This window comes from Aethalodelphis obliquidens, unplaced genomic scaffold (assembly GCF_003676395.1).
Source record: "Aethalodelphis obliquidens isolate GAN/ISIS:26980383/991018 unplaced genomic scaffold, ASM367639v1 scaffold39, whole genome shotgun sequence".
NCBI classification, from domain to species: domain Eukaryota; kingdom Metazoa; phylum Chordata; class Mammalia; order Artiodactyla; family Delphinidae; genus Aethalodelphis; species Aethalodelphis obliquidens.
Window position 1 is genome coordinate 18,336,930 of NW_020837983.1, and position 23,080 is coordinate 18,360,009.

The window sequence follows — 23,080 nt, forward strand, 5'->3', positions numbered from 1 at the left end:
AGTTTAGAAATATAACACTGCTCTGTAATGTTCAGGGAAAATAAAAAGTAACACAATTATGTTAGTAATTCAGGGACAAGAGGAACTGAGATATTAAGAAAAGAAAGTTGTGAGCCAAAAAATGAATTTTATATTTTTAAATCACAAAAAATCAAAAGAATATTTAAAAACATGTAAAAATTATATAAAATTCAAATGTCAGTGTCCATAAACACCAGAATACAGCCTTACTCATTCATTTATGTATTCATCTATGGCTGCTCTTGCACCACAACATCATAGTTGAGTAGTTATGACATAAGTCAAATGGTTACCATCTAGCCCTTTACAGAAACTTTCTAACACGTAATCTGAAGTTTTCAGTTACTGTGTTCCTCCAGAGATAAAACTACAACACTGGAAAGAAAAAACAAATTACATTAAATATTTCGAAGAACAAATCTTGTGTCTGTGTGTGTGTGTGTGTGTGTGTGTATGTGTGTGTGTGTATATATACATACACATACACATATTAACATATACTTTTGTATATATTAAAAATATACACTTAAATTATTCCAAAATTATGTAATAGTGTCTCCTTTTACACAAAAAGGCACATCTGACTATGGAAACACATTATTATTTTTTTATAATCCATACCTAAGGAGAAACTATCTATAAATATTCATTCCACCAGGTGGCAGATACCAGAATCATAACACAGTGCCTAAGAAAAAGCAAATAGCATTTACAGGAACTTCTTTGCATTTCAAAACCTACTAAATTACGGCAACCACTACAGAGAGATCAGATTTTTGTTGTTTTACCTTTACTTTTCTTATTAATAGTGACCCACTCCAAGGAAACATAGAAACCACTTCCTTTCATATCCAATTCCTCTTTCTCTATTCGAAGAAGCAGGGTAGCTATCGAATGTTCTTCAGCTTTCAGCAATGAGATACTGTGAATTATGATAAAAGGATTTCCAAGCTCTTCATTAAACATAATCTACAAAAAAGAAAAAAGATGACACTCACAAAAATGTATTAGATGAATGTATACGGCACAGAGGAAAAATACAGAATTCTGACAATCCAACAAATAACTCGGATACTATCCATATTTACTACAAGGATACAAAAATGAAAAAAGCCCTTAAATAAAGCTTACAAGTTTAAACCATATTGCTTGAAGAAAGAACTTTTGGAAAATATCTAATTGTTTAACAGAAAAAACTGATCAGTACTCATGGCTTAAAAACAAAGAAAACAACAGGGCATCCAAACAGCATCTAAAGGAGAAAGGGAATTAAAAGCAATCTTCTAGAAAAGAATTGTCAAGTTTAAAGAATGTTCTGTACAGGACATGAGCAAGTCAACATGCATTACTGCATCTCTTCCCCTGTCTCATCTCTGATTTATTTCTGCTTTCTTCCTCTTAGTTTCTGAATACAGTTCGTGTGTATTTGTGAGTGGGTGTGTGTATGTTTTTTTTCCTTTTGTTTTTGGTTTGGTTTGTTTTTCTTTGTTTTCTGGAAATTTACAAAGGTAAGAGTCAAAGGAATTAGAGAACAAATCACAAAAACTTTCTTGTTCTTCAAAAACAAAAGAGCCCACTTACATTTAAAAGGTATAATTCCACCAACGCTATTTAAATACTGAAGCTCCTTTTTAAAAAGCGAATCAAAGCATTATGCAAAGACACACAAAATCTTATCAAATTCTTTTTATAAGACAAACACATAATCTAAAAGACTATTATATTTTTATTAAATACCAAATAGGAGAGGTTTTAAGACTAATTTCTAAACAAGCTTTTCAAATAAATGAAAAAATAAATAGCTGAATACTAATCTGAGACAAAAATTAGCTTTTTTATTCTTTTTAAACCCATTATCTGGAATCCCCTCATATCAGCTCCTACCTGAAAGCCTTATAAAGAAAAATGTGCTTTACCCCAATGTTCACAGCAGCACTATTTACAATAGCCAAGACATGGAAGCAATCTAAATGTCTACTGACAGATGAATGCATAAAGAAGATGTGGTATACATACAATGGAATACTACTCAGCCATAAAAAAGAATGAAATAATGCCATCTGCAGCAACATGGATGGACCTAGAGAATATCATACTAAGTGAAGTAAGTCAGACAAATACCATATGACATCACTTATATGTGGAATCTAAAATATGATACAGATGAACTTACTTACAAAACAGAAACAGACTCAGACACAGAAAACAAACTTACGGCTACCAAAGGGGAAGAGGGATAAATTAGGAGTTTGGGATTAGCAGATTCAAACTACTATATATAAAACAGATAAACAACAAGATCCTACTGTATAGCATAGGGAACATATTCAGTATCTTGTAATAAACGATAATGGAAAAGAATATGAAAAAGAATATATATATGTAAAACTGAATCACTTTGCTGTATACCAGAAACTAACAAAACATTGTAAGTTAACTATATTTCAATAAAAAATAAAAGAAGGGCTTCCCTGGTGGTGCAGTGGTTGAGAGTCCGCCTGCCGATGCAGGGGACACGGGCTCGTGCCCCGGTCCGGGAGGATCTCACGTGCCGCGGAGCGGCTGGGCCCATGAGCCATGGCCTCTGGGCCTGCACGTCCGGAGCCTGTGCTCTGCAGCGGGGGAGGCCACAGCAGTGAGAGGCCCACGTACCGCAAAATAAAAAGTAAAAGAAAATAAAAAAAAAGAAAAGTGTGCTTTAATGTCATCATTTTCTCTTTGTGTTTGAGCAACTCTGCCAAAATTATTCGAATAGTAGAGCTTTGAAATCCATTCTAAAGTCTGCCATAAGCAGGGTTAAAAAACCAAAAACACCTCAAATACTCAAAACAGAGATGACAGACATGGTTTTTTATAGTTGGTTGACTGGGTTCTGCTTTTGTTTGGGGGACAAGAAGAAATAAACCACAGGGAGAAAAAACTGAAAGTTCTGCCAAGCACAAGTAGCCAGTTTACTGTTTCCTTCTCTTCTTTCTCTCTCATGAGACCAGAGGAGTAGATGTCTGGACTCTTAAAAAAATTCTTAGGCTGAAGTTTCCAGTCTTCTGAACAAACCTAGCAAATCAACTGTGATATTGTTGATATAGAGCACCCCCATCACATTAGAGGCCACACATTTGGAAACAGGCAGTCCTCCTTGCCTTCTTTTATTTCTCTTTCTACATTTGAGTCATCACCACCACGCTTGCTTGGCCCCCTTAGGCCCTACCATGCCCCCGTCATGCTCACCTTTAGCCTCCTCTCTTACACGAATTCCCCCAAAGTCTCGAAACTCTACTGAGTTATTTCTCTCAAAGCGACCAATATCCCTCAGTATTCCTCCCACCTCAGTAATGCCCAAGTCCCATCCCTTTCCCACTCCCCCAACCTCCCCAGAGGGTGTTGATTTCATTATGATAGTACAAATACTGAAGAGGATGTAGAGTGAATTTAAATTTTTAATTCATTTACAAAATATTATTGAAGGCCTAATATGTGCCAAGGAGATATACACAGCAGAAACCAAATGAAATATAAACCCATATGAATTTCCTTCTGGTGGAATATGTGGTGTTATTTTTAATCTGAAGGTGAACAAGGTCAGTGTGTTTCTTACTACTGAAAACCAACAGAATCCACACGGCTTGATAACAGATAAATTCTCATTCATATCTCTCCTGCCCATCATTCTCCAAATTCCTTCCAACTATTTCAGGTAGCTGTGCTATATACCACATTGCCTCAGCAAGGAAAAAAAAAAAAAAAAAGTTATTACTGGAGGCCAGAACAGAAAATGTCACAATGTCCAATAACTATTTGAAACTGTGACTACAAAGGCCCCCTATAAACAGGCTATTGTTATTCTGATAATTTACTGTGTTTTTTGTTTAGTTTTTTGAACATACTACAATTTGGAAGTATAGCATTTGGTATAACTTAGTAAGAAAGGTAAACCACTAAGGCCTTCTTGGTTTTTCTCAAATAATTAAAGCCTGGTCTTTGTAGGCATCTATTGGTCTGATAAAAATATTTTATAAGATGTAAAATATTAAATTCATATCGCTTTAGCTACCCAGAACGAAAGGCCACCTGCTGAGATTTAGACAGTAGCAATATCACATTGTACTTATTAGCACAACTCAGTGTCATTCTTCTCTACCTTCAAAAACTGTGGCTCTAGAGAAAATAATTCCATATTTATTACTATTAAAATCCTAACACCTGCCCCTCAGATTTAAGTCTGTTACATTGTTTTTAAAAAACTGAAGTAAAAATGACATCTTGGAGACTGGTACGTAACTATAGTTATTTATTCTACAGTATATTTTTCTAAGTTGGGAATACTCTGGTATAGTTACTATTTGACCAGTTTAAACATACCAGACAGTTAGCAGAGTGGTGCAGCAGTGTGCTGGGCCCTTAAACATACCAGCAAATAAAACAAGAGTAGAGGAGAAAAGACATGACAATGCAATTTTCTGGCCAACTCTTCAAGAAGAAGAAGGTGGCAGCATCATTGCTTAGTGTACTGCTTTACACTTATAAAACACTCAATAGGTATTTGCTGAAAAGCAAATGCAATTCTTGACAACTGCACGCACCCCAGATCAAAACAGGAATAGCTAATATATCAGTTTCATAAAAGGTATACATTTTATAATTTAACTTAAAAAGATATCCAAAACATTATATATTATAAAAATCAAGAGGTCACATGTAAACTATCCCTAAAAAAGTGTTATTTCAAAATCATTAAGATCTAATTTGAATATACTTTCCAGACTTTGCTAAGTCTAAAGAAGAAAAAAAAAACTCACCTCCCATTTTTCAGAAGCACTACTTCCACGTTCACCCGTTCCAATGAGATACAATCTTCCAGTTCCATCTGACAAGGTAACCCAAGTAGAAGATGTGAAATGCATGGATGCGCAAAGGCGATTGTCATATGCTATCAAATCTGTAGGAAGTCGAAACACCTCTCGTGGTTTTCCTAAGGCAGTGTCCTAAAAAGAAGCCAAACATTATAAATGAATCCCGCCCTCTCCGTGACCCATACACACACAGAGTAAATATCTTCAGTGCACTGGTTACGCTCCTCTTCAAGAGTAGGTGCCTAATTCCCCTGCCTTTCAGTGTGAGCTGTCCCACTGACTCACTTCGAAGAAATAAAAGTGATGGTATGTGACTTCTCGGACTCGGTCATAAAAGACTTTACATCTTCTATCTTGCTTTCTCTTGGATTGCACATGGCAGACACACATGAGGAGGAAGTGAGGGCTCCTGACAAAAACCAGCACCCTGTGAGTGAATCATTTTGGAAGTGTACACTTTAGCCCTAGTAAAGCCTTCAGATCACTGCAGTCTTGGCTGACACCTCGGCTACATTCTCTTGAGAAACCCTGGAACAGAACCACCAAGCTAAGCCACTCTGATTTCTCACTGAAACTGTGAGATGACAAACATTTGTTTCAAGTCACTAAGCTCTGAAGTAAGTTGTTACATAGCAATATGGCAGAAAACTAATACAATGCAGTAATCTAGTCTTCATTCTTCTAAGTTTAAAATTAATGATCAGTATTTTTAACTAATTGGAAATACTGCATCATGTTCTAAATGCCTACACGGACATTCCTGTGGTATGAAAATGCTGTATTATGTTATTAACAGCTTGGGTTTTTGTTGACACATTTTTATCATGTATATGTCCTTACAATATAAAGTTGTAAGATGGATTACACATCATTAAAATGTTTTACAAGAAAATATATAAAAAGGGCTACAACTGAGAAAATAAATTTCCTCTCATATATCAAACTGTATTCAATTCAATTAATTTTTTTAAATTTAATTCATTTAGTTTTGGCTGTGCTGGGTCTTCGTTTCTGTGCGAGGGCTTTCTCTAGTTGTGGCAAGCGGGGGCCACTCTTCATCGCGGTGCGCGGGTCTCTCACTATCACGGCCTCTCCCGTTGTGGAGCACAGGTTCCAGACGCACAGGCTCAGTAGTTGTGGCTCACGGGCCTAGTTGCTCCGCGGCATGTGGGATCTTCCCAGACCAGGGCTCGAACCCGTGTCCCCTGCATTGGCAGGCAGATTCTCAACCACTGCGCCACCAGGGAAGCCCTCAATTAATTTTTTATTGTTGTTTTAGTTTTTAGTTAACAGGTTTTCCTGCAGTATAAAAATAATCCTTGATTCATGTATTTCATTCCCTACTCCTAGAACTGTTTAGATCAATATATGTACATATTAAAAAAATTTAAGTAAACTATGTCCTTATTAGCCTCAAGTTTTTTAGTGACTGTTTCTTTCTAAAGCATGCAATTTTCTTTAAAACAGCAACTTTCCTTCTTTCTGTACTCATATTTTACTGATTTACATAATATTGCATTAAATAATGAAAATGCAACGACAAACACAGCTGGCATAAAGTTTTTAGAATGACAAAATCTGGGTATTAGTGATGTAAAGCTCAACTAACAGAAACAGAATTGTAACAGCATAGTACTGAGTAGACTACTGGCAATAAACATTAAGCTTACCGTGGTCTTCAGTCAGTATGTTATTCAAAGAGAATAGAGAATATCAGTTAACCCAGTTAGTTAAGTGAAGGGCAAGTAAGAGAAATTTTACTGCAGGCTGATGTCTACGTAGGCATTTAGAACATGATGTGGTATTTCCAATTACTGTGAAGGAAATGGACTGGTCAACAAATGATAGTGGAACACTAGGGATCTTTAGGGAAAAAATTACACAAAAATATTCCTTACTCCAGATAGATTAATAAAATAAATGTCTTAAGGGAAAAGTAAAATAACTGTGCTAGAAGATTAATAATGTTTTAATAATCTCAAGGTGGAGAAAGCCTTCCTATGTAAATAAAAGACATATAGGAGGTAGGGAGAGAAATACTTGCCACAAATATAAAGCAGTACTAATATCTATAACATACGAAGTACCCTTAAAACTCAACAAGAAAGACAAGGTTATTAAATTTTTTTTAATGGGAAAAGAATATGAACAGGAAAACTATGGCTTTAAAAAAAAATGAGCAAAATGCTCAAACTCACTAGTAAAAAAAATATATGATTAAAATAATAAGATATCTCTATTAGCCAGAAAAAAAAAATCTCAGACTGTTAATGTCTATTCTTGGCTAAGGTGCCCTGTTGGTGGGAACAGAAATAAGTATAGGCTTTCAGCAATGATTATAAATCAAATTTTATCATGCATTATATACCATTTAATATAATTCCACTTCTAGGAATTTATATTATAAGAATACTTGCACATGTACACTAAGATCCATATAACGAGAATGTTTATTTTAACGATGAAAATGAAAAGCTGTGTCAATAAAAACTAAGATACAACCTAGCTGTTTATCAACAGTAGTAAGAAAATAGCAGCCCTTGGCATCCCAGTGCTAGCCTGGTAGTATCAGCTAGGCCTTGGTTTTGCTATGAGCTGGTGACACTAACAGCTATGTTCTCCTGATGAACATAAACAACTTCACAGAACATCGTCATCAGACAAGGCCGCTGTGTGACCTCTGTCACCATAACAGAACAAGACAAAAACAGCATCACCCTGTAATGGTATCTGAACACAGATAAAACATGTACATTGCCAAAGCTACAAACAGGACCCTAATCCATGCCACTATTACTAACCACAGCTTGAGCCTTGGTCCAGTCTTCTTCCCTTCTTCTGGATAAGACTTATTAAGATATCCATCATGGAATTATCCAGTTTCCTAACAGTATCCAATCCAGAGCAAAGCCCCACTCTCTTAAATCCTCCCCCCAAATCATCTAATATAAGCTCAATCCTACAATAAGTCCCTTCTAACATCTTCTGAGATACCCTATGGTTCCGCATGGTATGCATTCTCCTCTGCTGCAAAAAGTAATAAGTCCAATGTGTTCAACTATAGATGTGTACCTGGCATCATTGTCTGGAGAGCATTGGCAGAGGAATGGTTAACTGTGGAATAATCATCCTTTGGAATACCAAATAACTGTTAAATATACTGAAGTAGATTTACAATACATCAAAAAGATCACCAAGATAATAACAGGGAAAAAAGATGCAGAATATGTATAAATCCATGTACGTTTAAACAAACACTGCGATATGACAGCACAGAGTAAGCTGTAGACAGACACGTGCTATTCTGTTAATAGCGTTTACTATTAGGAAAATGAGATCAAAGTGCAACTGGTAGTAAGGGAGATTGGGGGTAAAGAAGAATTTTCCATTACTGCTTCAAATACATTGCTTGACTGTTTTTTTTTCCATATTGAATAATTTACGTGTGATATACATAATTAAAGGATGTGAATAAGATAAAATAAAATGGAACTTCTTCCTCAGAATAGTTGTTTCAAAGTAAAAGTTTCTAGTGGTCTCCTCCATTACATGCTCTTCACTATGTCTAATCTAGGGAAGCATTATTAGGAAGCCACTATTCTTCATTTCATATTCAATTATAAAGGTGGCTTTAAGCCATCTTCTTTTAAATACAAGGTTCCACATAACTGAGATTGCTAGGTACCTAATTATCAGATAAATGAGTGCAATATCTAGTAGAATGATTAAGATATTCAAGTCTATAAATGTAAAGCCAAAATTAAATTAAAATTCAAAAGAAAACATACAGTATCTTAAAGTTATATGATAGTTTATGTTAAAGAACCTAAATGTTCCTGATTTTTGAAACCTAATTCTCAAAGAGTACATTTTAATTTTAAATGGACTGTACCAATAAAATATTTTCTTGCGTAAATTAGAGTACTAAATTATTTCTGAATAACCTTCAATAACAGTTTTACAGTGTCCTAATAATAAAGCTTTATGTAATGTGCATCTATAATGTCCTGGTCCCACCCAATCATTTTCTTCCTCCAGTCAAAAAAAAATTAACGTAACTATGTGCAAAGCTGTTGAAAATCATTCTAACATTTCACAGGTGAATTGCAAAAGAATTAAAATTTCATTGATAAATGGAGCACTTATTGAATGACTACAATGTACAGTATTGTATTAAATAAGTGCTTTGACTTGTTGCCATCTCATTTAATTATTTCCAAACCCTATGAAGTTGAAATTATTATCCCACTTTAAGAAGATAAAGAACTCTGTTCAAAAAGATTAAATAATTTGCCTGGAATTCCACTGCTAGAAAATGGCAGGGCCAATATTCAAATCTTGGTTGACCACACTCCAAAAGCTGGTCTTTCCTGTATTCCACACTTTCTTGAGAAGAAACCAATTCTCAAGTTTTTCTAAACAAATGATACCCCAGAACTCAATGCAACTTATAGAATAACTCCCCATCCCGCCAAAAAAAAAAGAACCCTAATATGAACGAAACTACCATATTCAGTTTTTCTTTCAGGCTAATATATTATGCAGTATTTTAATTAGATTCCTGAGTCAACAAAACATAATACAAAAATCTCAATGTCCACATATTTTATATAAATGACACTAAACAGTAAATAAGTACTGTTTTCATAAACTGTACATATTTATGAAAACATCTCAAAACCATCTGGGGATCTCTTAGTTACAACTACAAGGAGACAAGCTCTGAACTAACAAAGCATTTTTCTAATACATGTACATTTACAGAAAACACTACTCAAAAAACTGGTCAAGCTAAATTAAATAAGGATGCCATTTACTAGTATTATTAGACATTGACATTTAAAAATTTGCCCTTTTAAAAGGGAGTGATCTTTTTCTGGAGAAAGGCTTTTATCACTAATAACTATTAATTTTATTTGGAAGAAAAAAAAAAGTCTTCCTTTTTCTGCCCCCACCCTTTTTTTTTTTTTTTTTTTTGCTAAAGCTTTAAGGAAGGGTGTTTTAAATTAATTGCAATTTGACTGAGTAACGTCTTTATGTACCACAAAGCTTTCAATAATGCATTAAGCACACACAGTTCCAAGAACTTACTCCACTCGTTTTTCTTTAACCAGGTAAATTACTGGCTCCCTATTAATAAATTCAGCTGTAGAAAATAAGCTAGATTCAGGTCTAGATAACATATTGGCATACAACTGAGCTGGACTAACAAGCAACCTCACAAATGCATGCTTCAAATGGAATCCAGTAACTCTCCTCTCCATCTTTACATGCAATTTAAAGAGGCACCACAAGATGGTGCTCTTCTTTAGTAGCAAAAACATGAGTTTTTCAGATAAACAGAAAAATAAATTAGGACAAAATTAATTCCGTAAATATTAAGAAACAGAACACATTACTTTAAAATAAGCCCTAATATCATAATAAAATGACAAAATAATAAAGAACCAAATTTTAAAACACAATTTATTTTTCTTTCCTAAGGAATTTTCTACTTCCTAACTGTACTTCCTCCCAATTGACATTTCTCTAAAATTAACAATTGTAAACCACAAGTTAGACTGACTTAGAAGTGTAATGCCTCTATAAACCTGTGTGTTGAACTGCTGCCACCTGCTGGCTCCTGACAAACCTAACGGTCAAGCAACTTGTGGATTTCCTTTCTTGGGCCCTACAGCCTTCATCTTGACCACAATAGTGTTCAGCCCAGATTAACATGGATGGTCATTTTTGTAAATCAGCCATAAGAAAAGAACCTCTCTGGGATTTGTGCATGTGTGCCTTTGACTCAAAAAAAAAAAAAAAAATCAGACAATAAAATGTATCTTAGAACTGTTTTCTGCTTTAAAAAAAGTCAATGAGTATCTAGCAGCCAATACTCTCCACCTGCCCCCAGCACAGTTCAAAGAGCAAGTCAATTTCCTTTGTTGCTGATCAGAAAAATAATAACAGATTATTCCAATCTGAAACTATTCCAGTTCCAAAAAGCTCTCCAATTCAAGGAAGCCAGAAAAAAACTTTAATCAAAATCTGACAGATATCAACAAAATCAAAACCAAAAACCAATATAACTTGTGAAAACAAATACAAATATTACAAATGTCAGCAAATAGAAACCAATAATGTATCAAAAGAATAACACACTCTAACCAAAAATAATTTATTCCAGGAACTTAAGGAATTATGAAATTAAAGAATTTTAAAACTACAATATATCAATTTAATTCACTACACTGACAAATTAATAAAAGGCACACAATCATTAATAGGTGGGTTCTGAAAAGGCATGCAATAAAATTCAGCAGGCATAATAAAAACATTAAACAGAAACAGAAACTCAAAGCAGCAACTTTAGAACAATAAAAGCTATTTATCTAAAACTGACAATAAGTATTCTCTTAATTTAAAAGCCATTACAATTAAAATCAAAAGCTAAACAGGGATACTTGCAGTCCACATTATTATTCAACATTGTCTCAGAGGTTCTGTCTACTAACCTCAATAACACAAAAATAAAATGACACAGGAATGTTATTTCTACTTTCATAAATAAATACTGGAAAAGGAGAGATAAAACCATTTCCTTTTGCTAAGGATGGAACTGTCTATGTACTTTGAAAACCTAAATGGGAGTAGGTAAAAATTACTCAATTGTCAAATAAGGTGACTGCTTATACAACAAATAGTCTTTATCAATAAGCATCTAGGAAAGAAAACAGAAAAAACTATATTAATGAGAGGCAGAAACCATAAAATATTCAAGAATAAACTTAATAAGCATAAGATCAAGGGAAAACTATAAAACTCTTATTTAAGGACATAAAAGAAGATCTAAATAAATGAAAGGACATACCATGTTCTTGGGTAAAAAAAAAAAAAAGCCAATTCTCCCCAACAAAAAAAACTACCCACTCTAGCAAAACACTGGAGATTTCTCTAATGAAAGTTTTAACTAGACTGACTCTGGCCATCAGGCCTAGCTAAGTACAGGGGTAAAGGACACCAATGAAAGAAAACAGAGGAATCAGCAAATCCCCACATATTAAAAGATGAGACTACAAGCTCTTTTCTTTCCTTTGGATCCCAGAAAGCCAAAATCAGGCCTTAATACTTCTCAGACAAGAAACCAGAGGACTCCTCTCTGAGGACACCTGCCAGCCCAGGAGATATAACTTACAAAAACTAACATTCAGGTCAGGGGATTCTCACTCAAACATACAGTTGTCACTTAACAGTTGGGGAAAAAAACAAAAAAGGTATATATAGGTATATGGTAGGTCTTTTTGATAGAGGGTCTAATAAACTATGTTTAGAGTGGGTATTATATCTTTTTGACTAAATAATTCAAGGACTTTGTAATCCAATTGCTAAAAAGAGAATACATATGAAGTGCTAAAAGAATTCAGGGATGAGAATGACAACTGAGAACTAGGAAAGAATGCACCTTGTAGAAACTTTCCCAGAAATCATGCATTCTAAATTATAGTTTCCTTATTGCTTTCGAAGAGGAAAAAAACCCACAACTTTCCAATTTTACCAGGAAACTAAACAAATTTAAATGTACACTATAATTAGGAAGATGTACATTGCTTTGAACATGTACAAACATACAAAAGAGGTTGTTATTTCAATGTTAAGTTCAAATTGGGGAAGAGAGGGAAGGAAGCTGTTCATATTCTACTGTAAATTAATAAACTGGAAGAGACTTTACTTCGTATACTGCAGCATTCCCAGTGCCTACAATAATGCATAACATATAGCAAGTATTCAATAAACATTTTGAATGTTGAATGAATAGTATTAAATTAGACTATGTGACTGAGTTAGGCTCCATAAGTAAATATTCTTAAAGAATATCCAGATTTTAGATTTGTCTTTCTAAACAAAATATAACAGAATCTTAAAAAAAAAGTAAAAGCCCTTAAATTTAAAACACACAATAAAATACTAACTATGCATATGCAGAGTATGGATGTGTATGATCATGTATGGGCAATATAGCACACATGTATGTCTATAGGGCATCTGGCTGTGTGCATACACTATCCAGTATATAGTGTATATAGAGTGTGTGTGTATTTAGTGTCTTTAATGAGTCAACAGACAGGCAAATAGAGACTAAACCAAATAAGGAACTATAACAAATTATTCTAAGGTGTCCACAGAAGCTAGACAATAGGACAGGAAAAGGAATCAAAGACATATTAGTCTTTGCTCTGATTCATGTCAAGTAAGCTATCAAATAAAATTATTTTGAGATAGCCTCACCCACCAGAGGGCAGACAGCAGAAGCAAGAACTATAATCATGCAGCCTGTGGAACAAAAACCACATTCACAGAAAGACAGACAAGATGAAAAGGCAGAGGGCTATGTACCAGATGACGGAACAAGATAAAACCCCAGAAAAACAACTAAATGAAGTGGAGATAGGCAACCTTCCAGAAAAAGAATTCAGAATAAAGATAGTGAAGATGATCCAGGACCTCAGAAAAGGGCTGGAGGCAAAGATCAAGAACATGCAAGAAATGTTTAACAAAGACCTACGAGAATTAAAGAACAAAGAAACAGATATGAACAATACAGTAACTGAAATGAAAACTACACTAGAAGGAATCAATAGAGTAACTGAGGCAGAAGAACGGATAAGTGACCTGGAAGACAGAAGGGTGGAATTCACTGCTGCGGAACAGAATAAAGAAAAAAGAATGAAAAGAAATGAAGACAGCCTAAAAGACCTCTGGGACAACATTAAACGCAACAACATTCGCATTATAGGGGTCCCAGAAGGAGAAGAGAGAGAGAGAGGACCTGAGAAAATATTTGAAGAGATTATAGTCGAAAACTTCCCTAACAGGGGAAAAGAAATAGCCACCCAAGTCCAGGAAGCACAGCGAGTCCCATACAGGATAAACCCAAGGAGAAACACACCAAGACACACAGTAATCAAATTGGCAAAAATTAAAGACAAAGAAAAATTACTGAAAGCAGCAAGGGAAAAACGACAAATAACATATAAGGGAACTCCCATAAGGTCAACAGCTGATTTTTCAGCAGAAACTCTACAAGCCACAAGGGAGTGGCATGATATACTTAAGGTGATGAAAGGAAAGAACCTACAACCAAGATTACTCTACAAGGATCTCATTCAGATTTGATGGAGAAATCAAAAGCTTTACAGACAAGCAAAAGCTAAGAGAATTCAGCACCACTAAACCAGCTCTACAACAAATGAAAAAGGAACTTCTCTAAGTGGGAAACACAAGAGAAGAAAAGGACCTACAAAAACAAACTCAAAACAATTAAGAACATGGTCATAGGAACATACATATCGATAATTACCTTAAACGTAAATGGATTAAATGCTCCAACCAAAAGACACAAGCTTGCTGAATGGATACAAAAACAAGACCCATATAGATGCTGTCTACAAGAGACCCACTTCAGACCTAGGGACACGTACAGACTGAAAGTGAGGGAATGGAAAAAGATATTCCATGCAAATGGAAATCAAAAGAAAGCTGGAGTAGCAATTCTCATATCAGATAAAATACACTTTAAAATAAAGAATGTTACAAGAGACAAGGAAGGACACTACATAATGATCAAGGGATCAATCCAAGAAGATGTAACAATTATAAATATATATGCACCCAACATAGGAGCACCTCAATACATAAGGCAACTGCTAACAGCTATAAAAGGAAATCGACAATAACACAATAATAGTGGGGGACTTTAACACCTCACTTACATCAATGAACAGATCATCCAAAATGAAAATAAATAACAGAAACTTTAAATGACACAAGAGACCACATAGATTTAATTGATATTTATAGGACATTCCATCCAAAAACAGCAGATTACACTTTCTTCTCAAGTGTGCACGGAACATTCTCCAGGATAGATCACATCTTGGGTCACAAATCAAGCCTCAGTAAATTTAAGAAAATTGAAATCATATCAAGCATCTTTTCTGACCACAACTCTACAAGATTAGAAATGAATTACAGGGAAAAAATGGTAAAAAACACAAAGACGTGGAGGTTAAACAATATGTTACTAAATAACCAACAGGATCACTGAAGAAATCAAAGAGGAAATCAAAACATACCTAGAGACAAATGACAATGAAAACACGACGATCCAAAACCTATGGGATACAGCAAAAGGAGTTCTAAGAGGGAAGTTTATAGCTATACAAGCCTACCTCAAGAAACAAGAAAAATCTCAGATAAACAATCTAAACTTACACCTAAAGGAACTAGAGAAAGAAGAACAAACAAAACCCAGGGTTAGCAGAAGGAAAGAAATCATGAAGATCAGAGCAGAAATAAATGAAATAGAAACAAAGAAAACAGTAGCAAAGATCAATTAAACTAAAAGCTTTATTTTCTCAAAGAACTAAAGTTCTTTGAGAAAATAAACAAAATTGATAAACCATTAGCCAGACTCATCAAGAAAAAAGAGGGAGAGGACTCAAATCAGTAAGATTAGAAATGAAAAAGGAGAAGTTACAACAGACACCCTCAAAATACAAAGCATCCTAAGAGACTACTACAAGCAACTCTATGCCAATAAAATGGACAACCTGGAAGAAATGGACAAATTCTTAGAAAGGTATAACCTTCCAAGACTGAACCAGGAAGAAATAGAAAATATGAAAAGACCAATCACAAGTAATGAAATTAACTGTGATTAAAAATCTTCCAACAAACAATGGCTTCACAGGTGAATTCTATCAAACATTTAGAGAAGAGCTAACACCCATCCTTCTCAAACTCATCAAAAAAATTGCAGAGGAAGGAACACTCCCAAACACATTCTATGAGGCCACCATCACCCTGATACCAAAACCAGACAAATATACTACAAAAAAAGAAATTTACGGACCAGTATCACTGATGAATATAGATGCAAAAATCATCAACAAAAGACTAGCAAACAGAATTCAACAACACATTAAAAGGATCATACAAAAAAAAAAAAAAAAGGATCATACACCATGACAAAGTGGGATTTATCCCAGGGATGCAAGGATTCTTCAATATACGCAAATCAATCAATGTGATACACCATATCAACAAATTGAAGAAGAAAAACCATATAATCATCCCAATGAATGCAGAGAAAAGCTTTTGACAAAATTCAACACCCATTTATGATAAAAACTCTCCAGAAAATGGGCACAGAGGGAACGTACCTCAACATAATAAAGGCCATATACGACAAACCCACAGCAAACATCATTCTCAATGGTGAAAAACTGAAAGCATTTCCTCTATGATCAGGAACAAGACAAGGATGTCCACTCTCACCACTATTATTCAACATAGTTGTGGAAGTCCTAGCCATGGCAATCAGAGAAGAAAAATAAATAAAAGGAATAAAATTGGAAAAGAAGAAGTAAAACTGTCACTGTTTGCAGATGACATGATACTATATATAGAGAATCCTAAAGATGCCACCAGAAAACTACTAGAGCTAATCAATGAATTTGGTAAAGTAGCAGGATACAAAATTAATGCACAGAAATCTCTTGCATTCCTATACACTAATGATGAAAAATCTGAAAGGGAAATTAAGGAAACACTCCCATTTACCACTGCAACAAAAAAATTAAAATACATAAGAATAAACTTACCTAGGGAGACAGAAGATCTGTATGCAGAAAACTATAAACACTGATGAAAGAAATTAAACATGATACCAACAGATGGAGAGATATACCATGTTCTTGGATTGGAAGAATCAATACTGTGAAAATGACTATACTACCCAAAGCAATCTACAGATTCAATGCAATCCCTATCAAATTACCAATAGCATTTTTTACGGAACTAGAACAAAAAATCTTAAAATTTGTATGGAGACACAAAAGACCCTGAATAGCCAAAGCATTCTTGAGGGAAAAAAACAGAGCTGGAAGAATCAGACTCCCTGACTTCAGACTATATTACAAAGCTACAGTAATGAAGACAATATGGTACTAGCACAAAAACAGAAACATAGATCAATGGAACAAGATAGAAAGCCCAGAGATAAACCCACACACCTACGGTCAACTAATCTAAGACAAAGGAGGCAAGGATATACAAGGGAGAAAAGACAGTCTGTTCAATAAGTGGTGCTGGGAAAACTGGACAGCTACATGTAAAAGAATGAAATTAGGACAGTCCCTAACACCATACACAAAAATAGACTCAAAATCGATCAGAGGCCTAAATGTAAGACCGACATTCTAAAACTCTTAGAGGAAAACACAGGAAGAACACTCTTTGACATAAATCACAGCAAGATCTTTTTGGATCTGCCTCCTAGAGTAATGGAAATAAAAACAAAAATAAACAAATGGGACCTAATGAAACTTCAAAGCTTTTGCACAGCAAAGGAAACCATAAACAAGACAAAAATACAACCCACAGAATGAGAGAAAATACTTGCAAACGAATCAACGGACAAAGGATTTATCTCCAAAATATATAAACAGCTCATGCAGCTCAATTTTAAAGAAACAAACAACCCAATCCAAAAATTGGCAGAAGACCTAAACAGACATTTCTCCAAAGAAGACATACAGATGGCCAAGAAGCACATGAAAAGCTGCTCAACATCACTAATTATTAGAGAAATGCAAATCAAAACTACAATGAGGTATCACCTCACACCAGTTAGAATGGGCATCATCAGAAAATCTACAAACAACAAATGCTGGAGAGGGTGTGGAGAAAAGGGAACCCTCTTGTAGTGTTGGTGGGAATGTAAATTGACATAGCCACTATGGAGAACAGTATGGAGGTTCCTTAAAAAACTAAAAATAGAATTACCATATGATCCAGCAATCCCACTACTAGGCATATACCCTGATAAAACCATCATTCAAAAAGACACATGTACCCCAATGTTCATTGCAGCACTATTTACAATAGCTAGGTCATGGAAGCAACCTAAATGCCCATCGACAGACGAATGGATAAAGAAGATGTGGTATATATATACTATGGAATATTACTCAGCCATAAAAAGGAACAAAATTGGGTCATTTGTTGAGACGTGGATGGATCTAGAGACCGTCATACCGAGTGAAGCACGTCAGAAAGAAAAAAACAAATATCATATATTAATGCATGTATGTGGAACCTAGAAAAATGGTACAGATGAAGTGGTTTGCAGGGCAGAAGTTGAGACACAGATATAGAGAATAAACGTATGGACACCAAGGGGGGAAGCCGCAGGGGGATGGGGGTGGGGTTGGGGGGGTGATGAATTGGGCGATTGGGACTGACATGTATACACTGATGTGTATAAAACTGATGAGTAATAAGAACCTGCTGTATAAAAAGTAAATAAAATTAAATTTAAAAATTTTAAAAAAAGAAAGCTGTAAATAGTCTCCTCAAAATAAATAAATAAATAAAATAATTTTATTTTCTATGGAAACTCTGCAATAGAAGAAAAATATACTGACCAGTCCACACTGCTTATCTACAGTATTGTAAATACAGTCATGAACTTTAATTCTAGATTTCCAATCTTTTGATTTAAGTTGGAATTAGTATCCCAAATCATGATTATCAATGAGTGAACTGATAAAACCAAGCTTCTGGCTCTAAAATGTGACCCTATCCACATCCCTCTCCTAGCCATGCATAGTAGTAAACTATTTCCTCCTCCATACTACTTCTGCATCTTATCCTTACTTCCGCTGTGACATTATCAGTTTATTTGTGTGTGTGGCTACAAAGCATGCAGCAGTATTCAATACATGTTTGTTGAAGAAAAATAAATCTTTCTTATTCAGTAAAATTATCTCAACAAACCAGACTCATACTTGTACCTGAAGAATAAAAAGATCCTATCAAGAATGTAAAGCCGGGCTTCCCTGGTGGCGCAGTGGTTGAGAGTCCACCTGCCGATGCAGGGGACACAGGTTCGTGCCCCAGTCCGGAAAGATCCCACATGCCGCGGAGCGGCTAGGCCCGTGAGCCATGGCCGATGAGCCTGCGCGTCCGGAGCCTGTGCTCCGCAACGGGAGGGGCCACAACAGTGAGAGGCCCGCGTACCACAAAGGGAAAAAAAAAAAAAAAAGAATGAAAAGCCAACTCCAAAGAGTAAGAACAAGCTTTAAACAACTGTTATCCATTGTATAAACATACTGATTAAGCCTTCTGCTGGCTGCTAGGATTACAGAAATATAAGAAAGACGCACAGCCTAGACCAAGTGTTGGCAAACTATAGCCCATGAGCCACATTAGCCTGTTGGTTTTGCAAATAAAGTTTTACTGGAACACAGCCACAATCACTGTTTACATATCGTGAACTGCTGTTTTCACATTACTACAGCAAAACTGAGCACCTGTGACATAAGACTGGTCCATAAACCCTGTAACATTTATTATCTGGCCCCGTGCAGAAGAAGTTTGCCAACTCCTGGCCTAGCAGGAATTCAAAGTCCATGCAGATCTGAGAGCCAATGGTTTGAATATCCCTGGGGGAACAAAGGGAGGACGTCATCAAGCCTCCTAGATGAAATAGTTAGCTGAAACTCAAGTGAAGACTGGGAAGCAACCTGACACACAAGTAAGAGAGAATGTTTCAGGTAGAGTAAATTATGTGGGAAAAGGGCTGGAGGGAAAAGGATACAGAGCATGTTTCAGTAACTGCAAGAGTTTAGTATTGTTAGAATGTAGTGTACAAAGTGATGAAAGACAAGGCTGGAGAAAAGGGCATTATAAGCTGCATTTGCCAAGGTGAGGAGTTTGTATTTTTTAAACAAATACATCACTTTATGCTTATACTTGCCAGGAAAATCAAAATCAAACAAACACAAACACACACAAAAAACCCCACCTCTGGAAGAATATACAAGAAACTAATAAGAAGAAGTTACAGAGGGAAAAGGGGTACTGAACACAGGACAGATAAAACTGGGGTCAGAGAGACTTTACTAAATACCTTTTTAAATTTCTTGTTTTTTAAATCACATGAATGCATTATCTATTCTAAAATCACATATTAATAAGTGTGGATTTTGTCATAAAGGAAATATTTAAGGAATTTAAATGAGAAGTGATAAGATTAAACAAGCAAACTGGATAGATTATTCTGTACATGCAACACAAAGGAAAGCTGAAAGGAGCAGAGTAGTCAGGAAGCTACTGACAGACCACTGATTACTTAAAGCAAATACATTAACAATGTATTGTGAAGCTTACAACATATGAAGAAGTATAAAATGTATGACAATAGCTCAGAGGATGGAAAAGTAAAAGGAATTATAATATCGTAAGATTTTTACATTTTTTTTAAAGTGGAATAACATTAATTGGAGGCAAAGTAGGATAAATTAAGGATGAGTACTACAATCACTACATTAACCATTAAAAATAATAACAATACAAACAGGTTTAAATAAAAAGCTAAAAGAGAAAATTAAGTGGAATTTTAAGAAAGAAAATTTTTAAAAAGAAAAACTGTGATGAATTAAAAAAACAGATAGGAAGAGAGACACAAAGGAACAAAGAGCAGATGGGACAAAATGGAAAGAATTAGCAAACGGTAACATAAACCCAGTCAGTAATGACATTAAATATAAATGTACTAAGCCAAGTAAAGGACAAAGATTGTCATTCTGGATAAAAAACAAGACCCAACTATATGCTCTTTACAAGAGACACACTTTAAAAATAACAACACTGACAAATTCAAAGAAAATGGAAAGAAAAAGACAAATACTAATTAAACAAACAAACAAAAAAAGCCAGGACAGCTATATTAATATCAGAAGACTTCAAGACAAATTATTCCCAGAGCCCAGAGATAAAGAGGGATATTTTATAATGTTAAAAGGACGTTGCATAATAGACAAAACAATCCTATTGATAAAATGTCTGCACCCAATTAACATACTTAAAAATACATAAAGCAAAAATTAACTAAAAGGAAAAAAACAGATAAATCCACTGTCATAGGATTAACTACTCACATAGAAAAAGCAGTTACATCAATATTGAGATATACAACACATCAGAGTAGTTGCCTGTTGGTAAGAGTGGAGGGGAATAAGTAATTTAAGTAACAGGAATAAGGGGAAAAATTAAAATTGAATTAAACAAAATGAAGTCTTACATAAACTGATGATAGGATTCCATATATTAAAGGTATGTGTACCTCAATTCTCTAGACATTAGATGAAAAGGGAAAATTAAGTAACAAATTTATTGGAAAATCCTAGTATTACAAATTTTTTTCTTACCAGCATCACTGTTAAATTCATAATTCTTCCAAGGTTATCAACATAGTAGACACTGTCTTGATACCATGAATCACAGTGTAGGTAATTATACATTCCAAAAGCATGCATGTGTTCCAGTGTATACTGATCATCTCGAAGTTTTACTTCTGCCACAGCTGAAATATAAGAAAAATAAACAAACATCAAGAGTTCTGCCTCAGATTGTTCTTTTCTGCAGAATGCCAACAAGGCAAAAAAATCACAGAATACTAATTACCAAGGCCTCAGGACAACTCACTACATTTTTCATTTCAAAAACAATTTCTGGGCCCCTACTAGGCACTGTGTGCAGAGGATAAACAGTGAGTAAAACTGACAAGGCCCCTGCCCTTACAGAACTCAGAATACAGTGGCCAGAGGAGATAGAGCTCTTCATACCACACTCTTTTCTTTTAGGTACCTCTTCCTTGTAATTATAAATAAAAAGAACAGAGAAATCATAAAATTGAAAGATTTCCTGTTTTCTGGGCAAATATTAAGTACACTTTATAAAGTGTGTGCTTTTTAAAATGCTCTACCTCTATCACCTCGTTCATTTTTTACCACACATTAAGAAATAAAGAGAATGTTTTTATTATCCCATAAAATAATTATGGAAATAAATGTAAGTGCAAATGGTGACTTCTCTAATGCTATACTACATCTTTCCCAAGAGTACAGAACAAAACAGTGATCATATCTGGAACAGAAACAAGGTTTCTTATTTAAAGAACAGTGTTTTTTCCACTAGGGCACTGGAAGCTTCCATAACTTTATTTTACCTTGTTCTAGCTTTATTGAGATGTAGTTGGCATATGACATTGTATAAGTTTAAGGTACACAACATAATGATTTGATATATGTATTTATTGTGAAATGATTATCAAAATAAGTTTACTTAACACAGACATCACCTCATAGTTACAACTGTTCTTCTAGTTATAAGAACTTTTAAGATCTACTCTCTTAGCTGCTTCCATAATTTTATGTTTCCTTTTTATTTATTTATTTGCTTATTTATTTTATATTTGGCTGCATTGGGTCTTCGTTGCTGCGCACGGGCTTTCTCTAGTTGTGGTGAGTGGGGGCTACTCTTCGTGGCGGTGCATGGGCTTCTCACTGCGGTGGCTTCTCTTGTTGCAGAGCACAGGCTCTAGGCGCGCAGGCCTCAGTAGTTGTGGCATGCGGGCTCAGTAGTTGTGGCGCACGGGCTTAGTAGTCGTGGCGCACGGGCTTAGTTGCTCCGTGGCATGTGGGATCTTCCTGGACCAGGGCTCAAACCCTGGCAGATTCTTAACCACTGCGCCACCAGGGAAGTCCTGCTTCCATAATTTTAAATCTGCCAAGCCTGATCTCTGCCTCCCACTCCTCCTTCCCTTCTATGTAGAGAGAAACTTATAGTTCAGGGCTACCAGTGACCTAGAATTAATTTCTGCTCCAACAGGAGATACATAAGTAGACTATGCTGGGCCAATATTTTACCTTAATTATGAAGCTCACCTTACTGTATTCTGATTGCAAGTATTTTCATCTTTTTTCCCCAAATGCTCACCTGTTCGTACTTCTATTACCTGCCTTGAGGCCTGGCTGACTTACATTTATTCATTCATTTATTTAGCAAATATTTTAATAGGCACAAATGATACAATGATGAGAAAAGAGCACAGAATCTACCTTCTTAACACTTATGATCCAGTGGGGAAATGGACGTTAGTCAAATAAATAAATATATAATTAAACTGTAATAAATGTTATAAAGGAAAATTATTGGATACTGTGAGAACAAATAACACTGGAAGCTGATCTACTTGGGGAGATTAAAGAAGGCTTTAAAAAATTTGAGCCAAGGTACAAAGGACAAGGTAGAGTTAACTTAAGAAACATCCCTACACACACACACACACACACACACACACACACACACACACACACACA

General features: G+C 35.1%; 1 protein-coding gene across 3 annotated transcripts in view; it reads right to left on the bottom strand.

The window, feature by feature from the left end:
- Positions 1–23,080, bottom strand: part of NUDCD1 (NudC domain containing 1) — an 88,148-nt gene that overhangs the window by 55,130 nt on the left and 9,938 nt on the right. For 2 of the 3 annotated variants that reach the window (XM_027131612.1, XM_027131613.1), the window contains exons 2-4: positions 21,128–21,282; positions 4,818–5,003; positions 810–990 (exon numbers count right to left, since the gene is read on the bottom strand). In XM_027131612.1, the coding sequence (XP_026987413.1) occupies positions 810–990; positions 4,818–5,003; positions 21,128–21,282 (522 nt within the window). The remainder of the gene's footprint in view (positions 1–809; positions 991–4,817; positions 5,004–21,127; positions 21,283–23,080) is intronic. The other variant, XM_027131614.1, reaches the window with a different exon arrangement.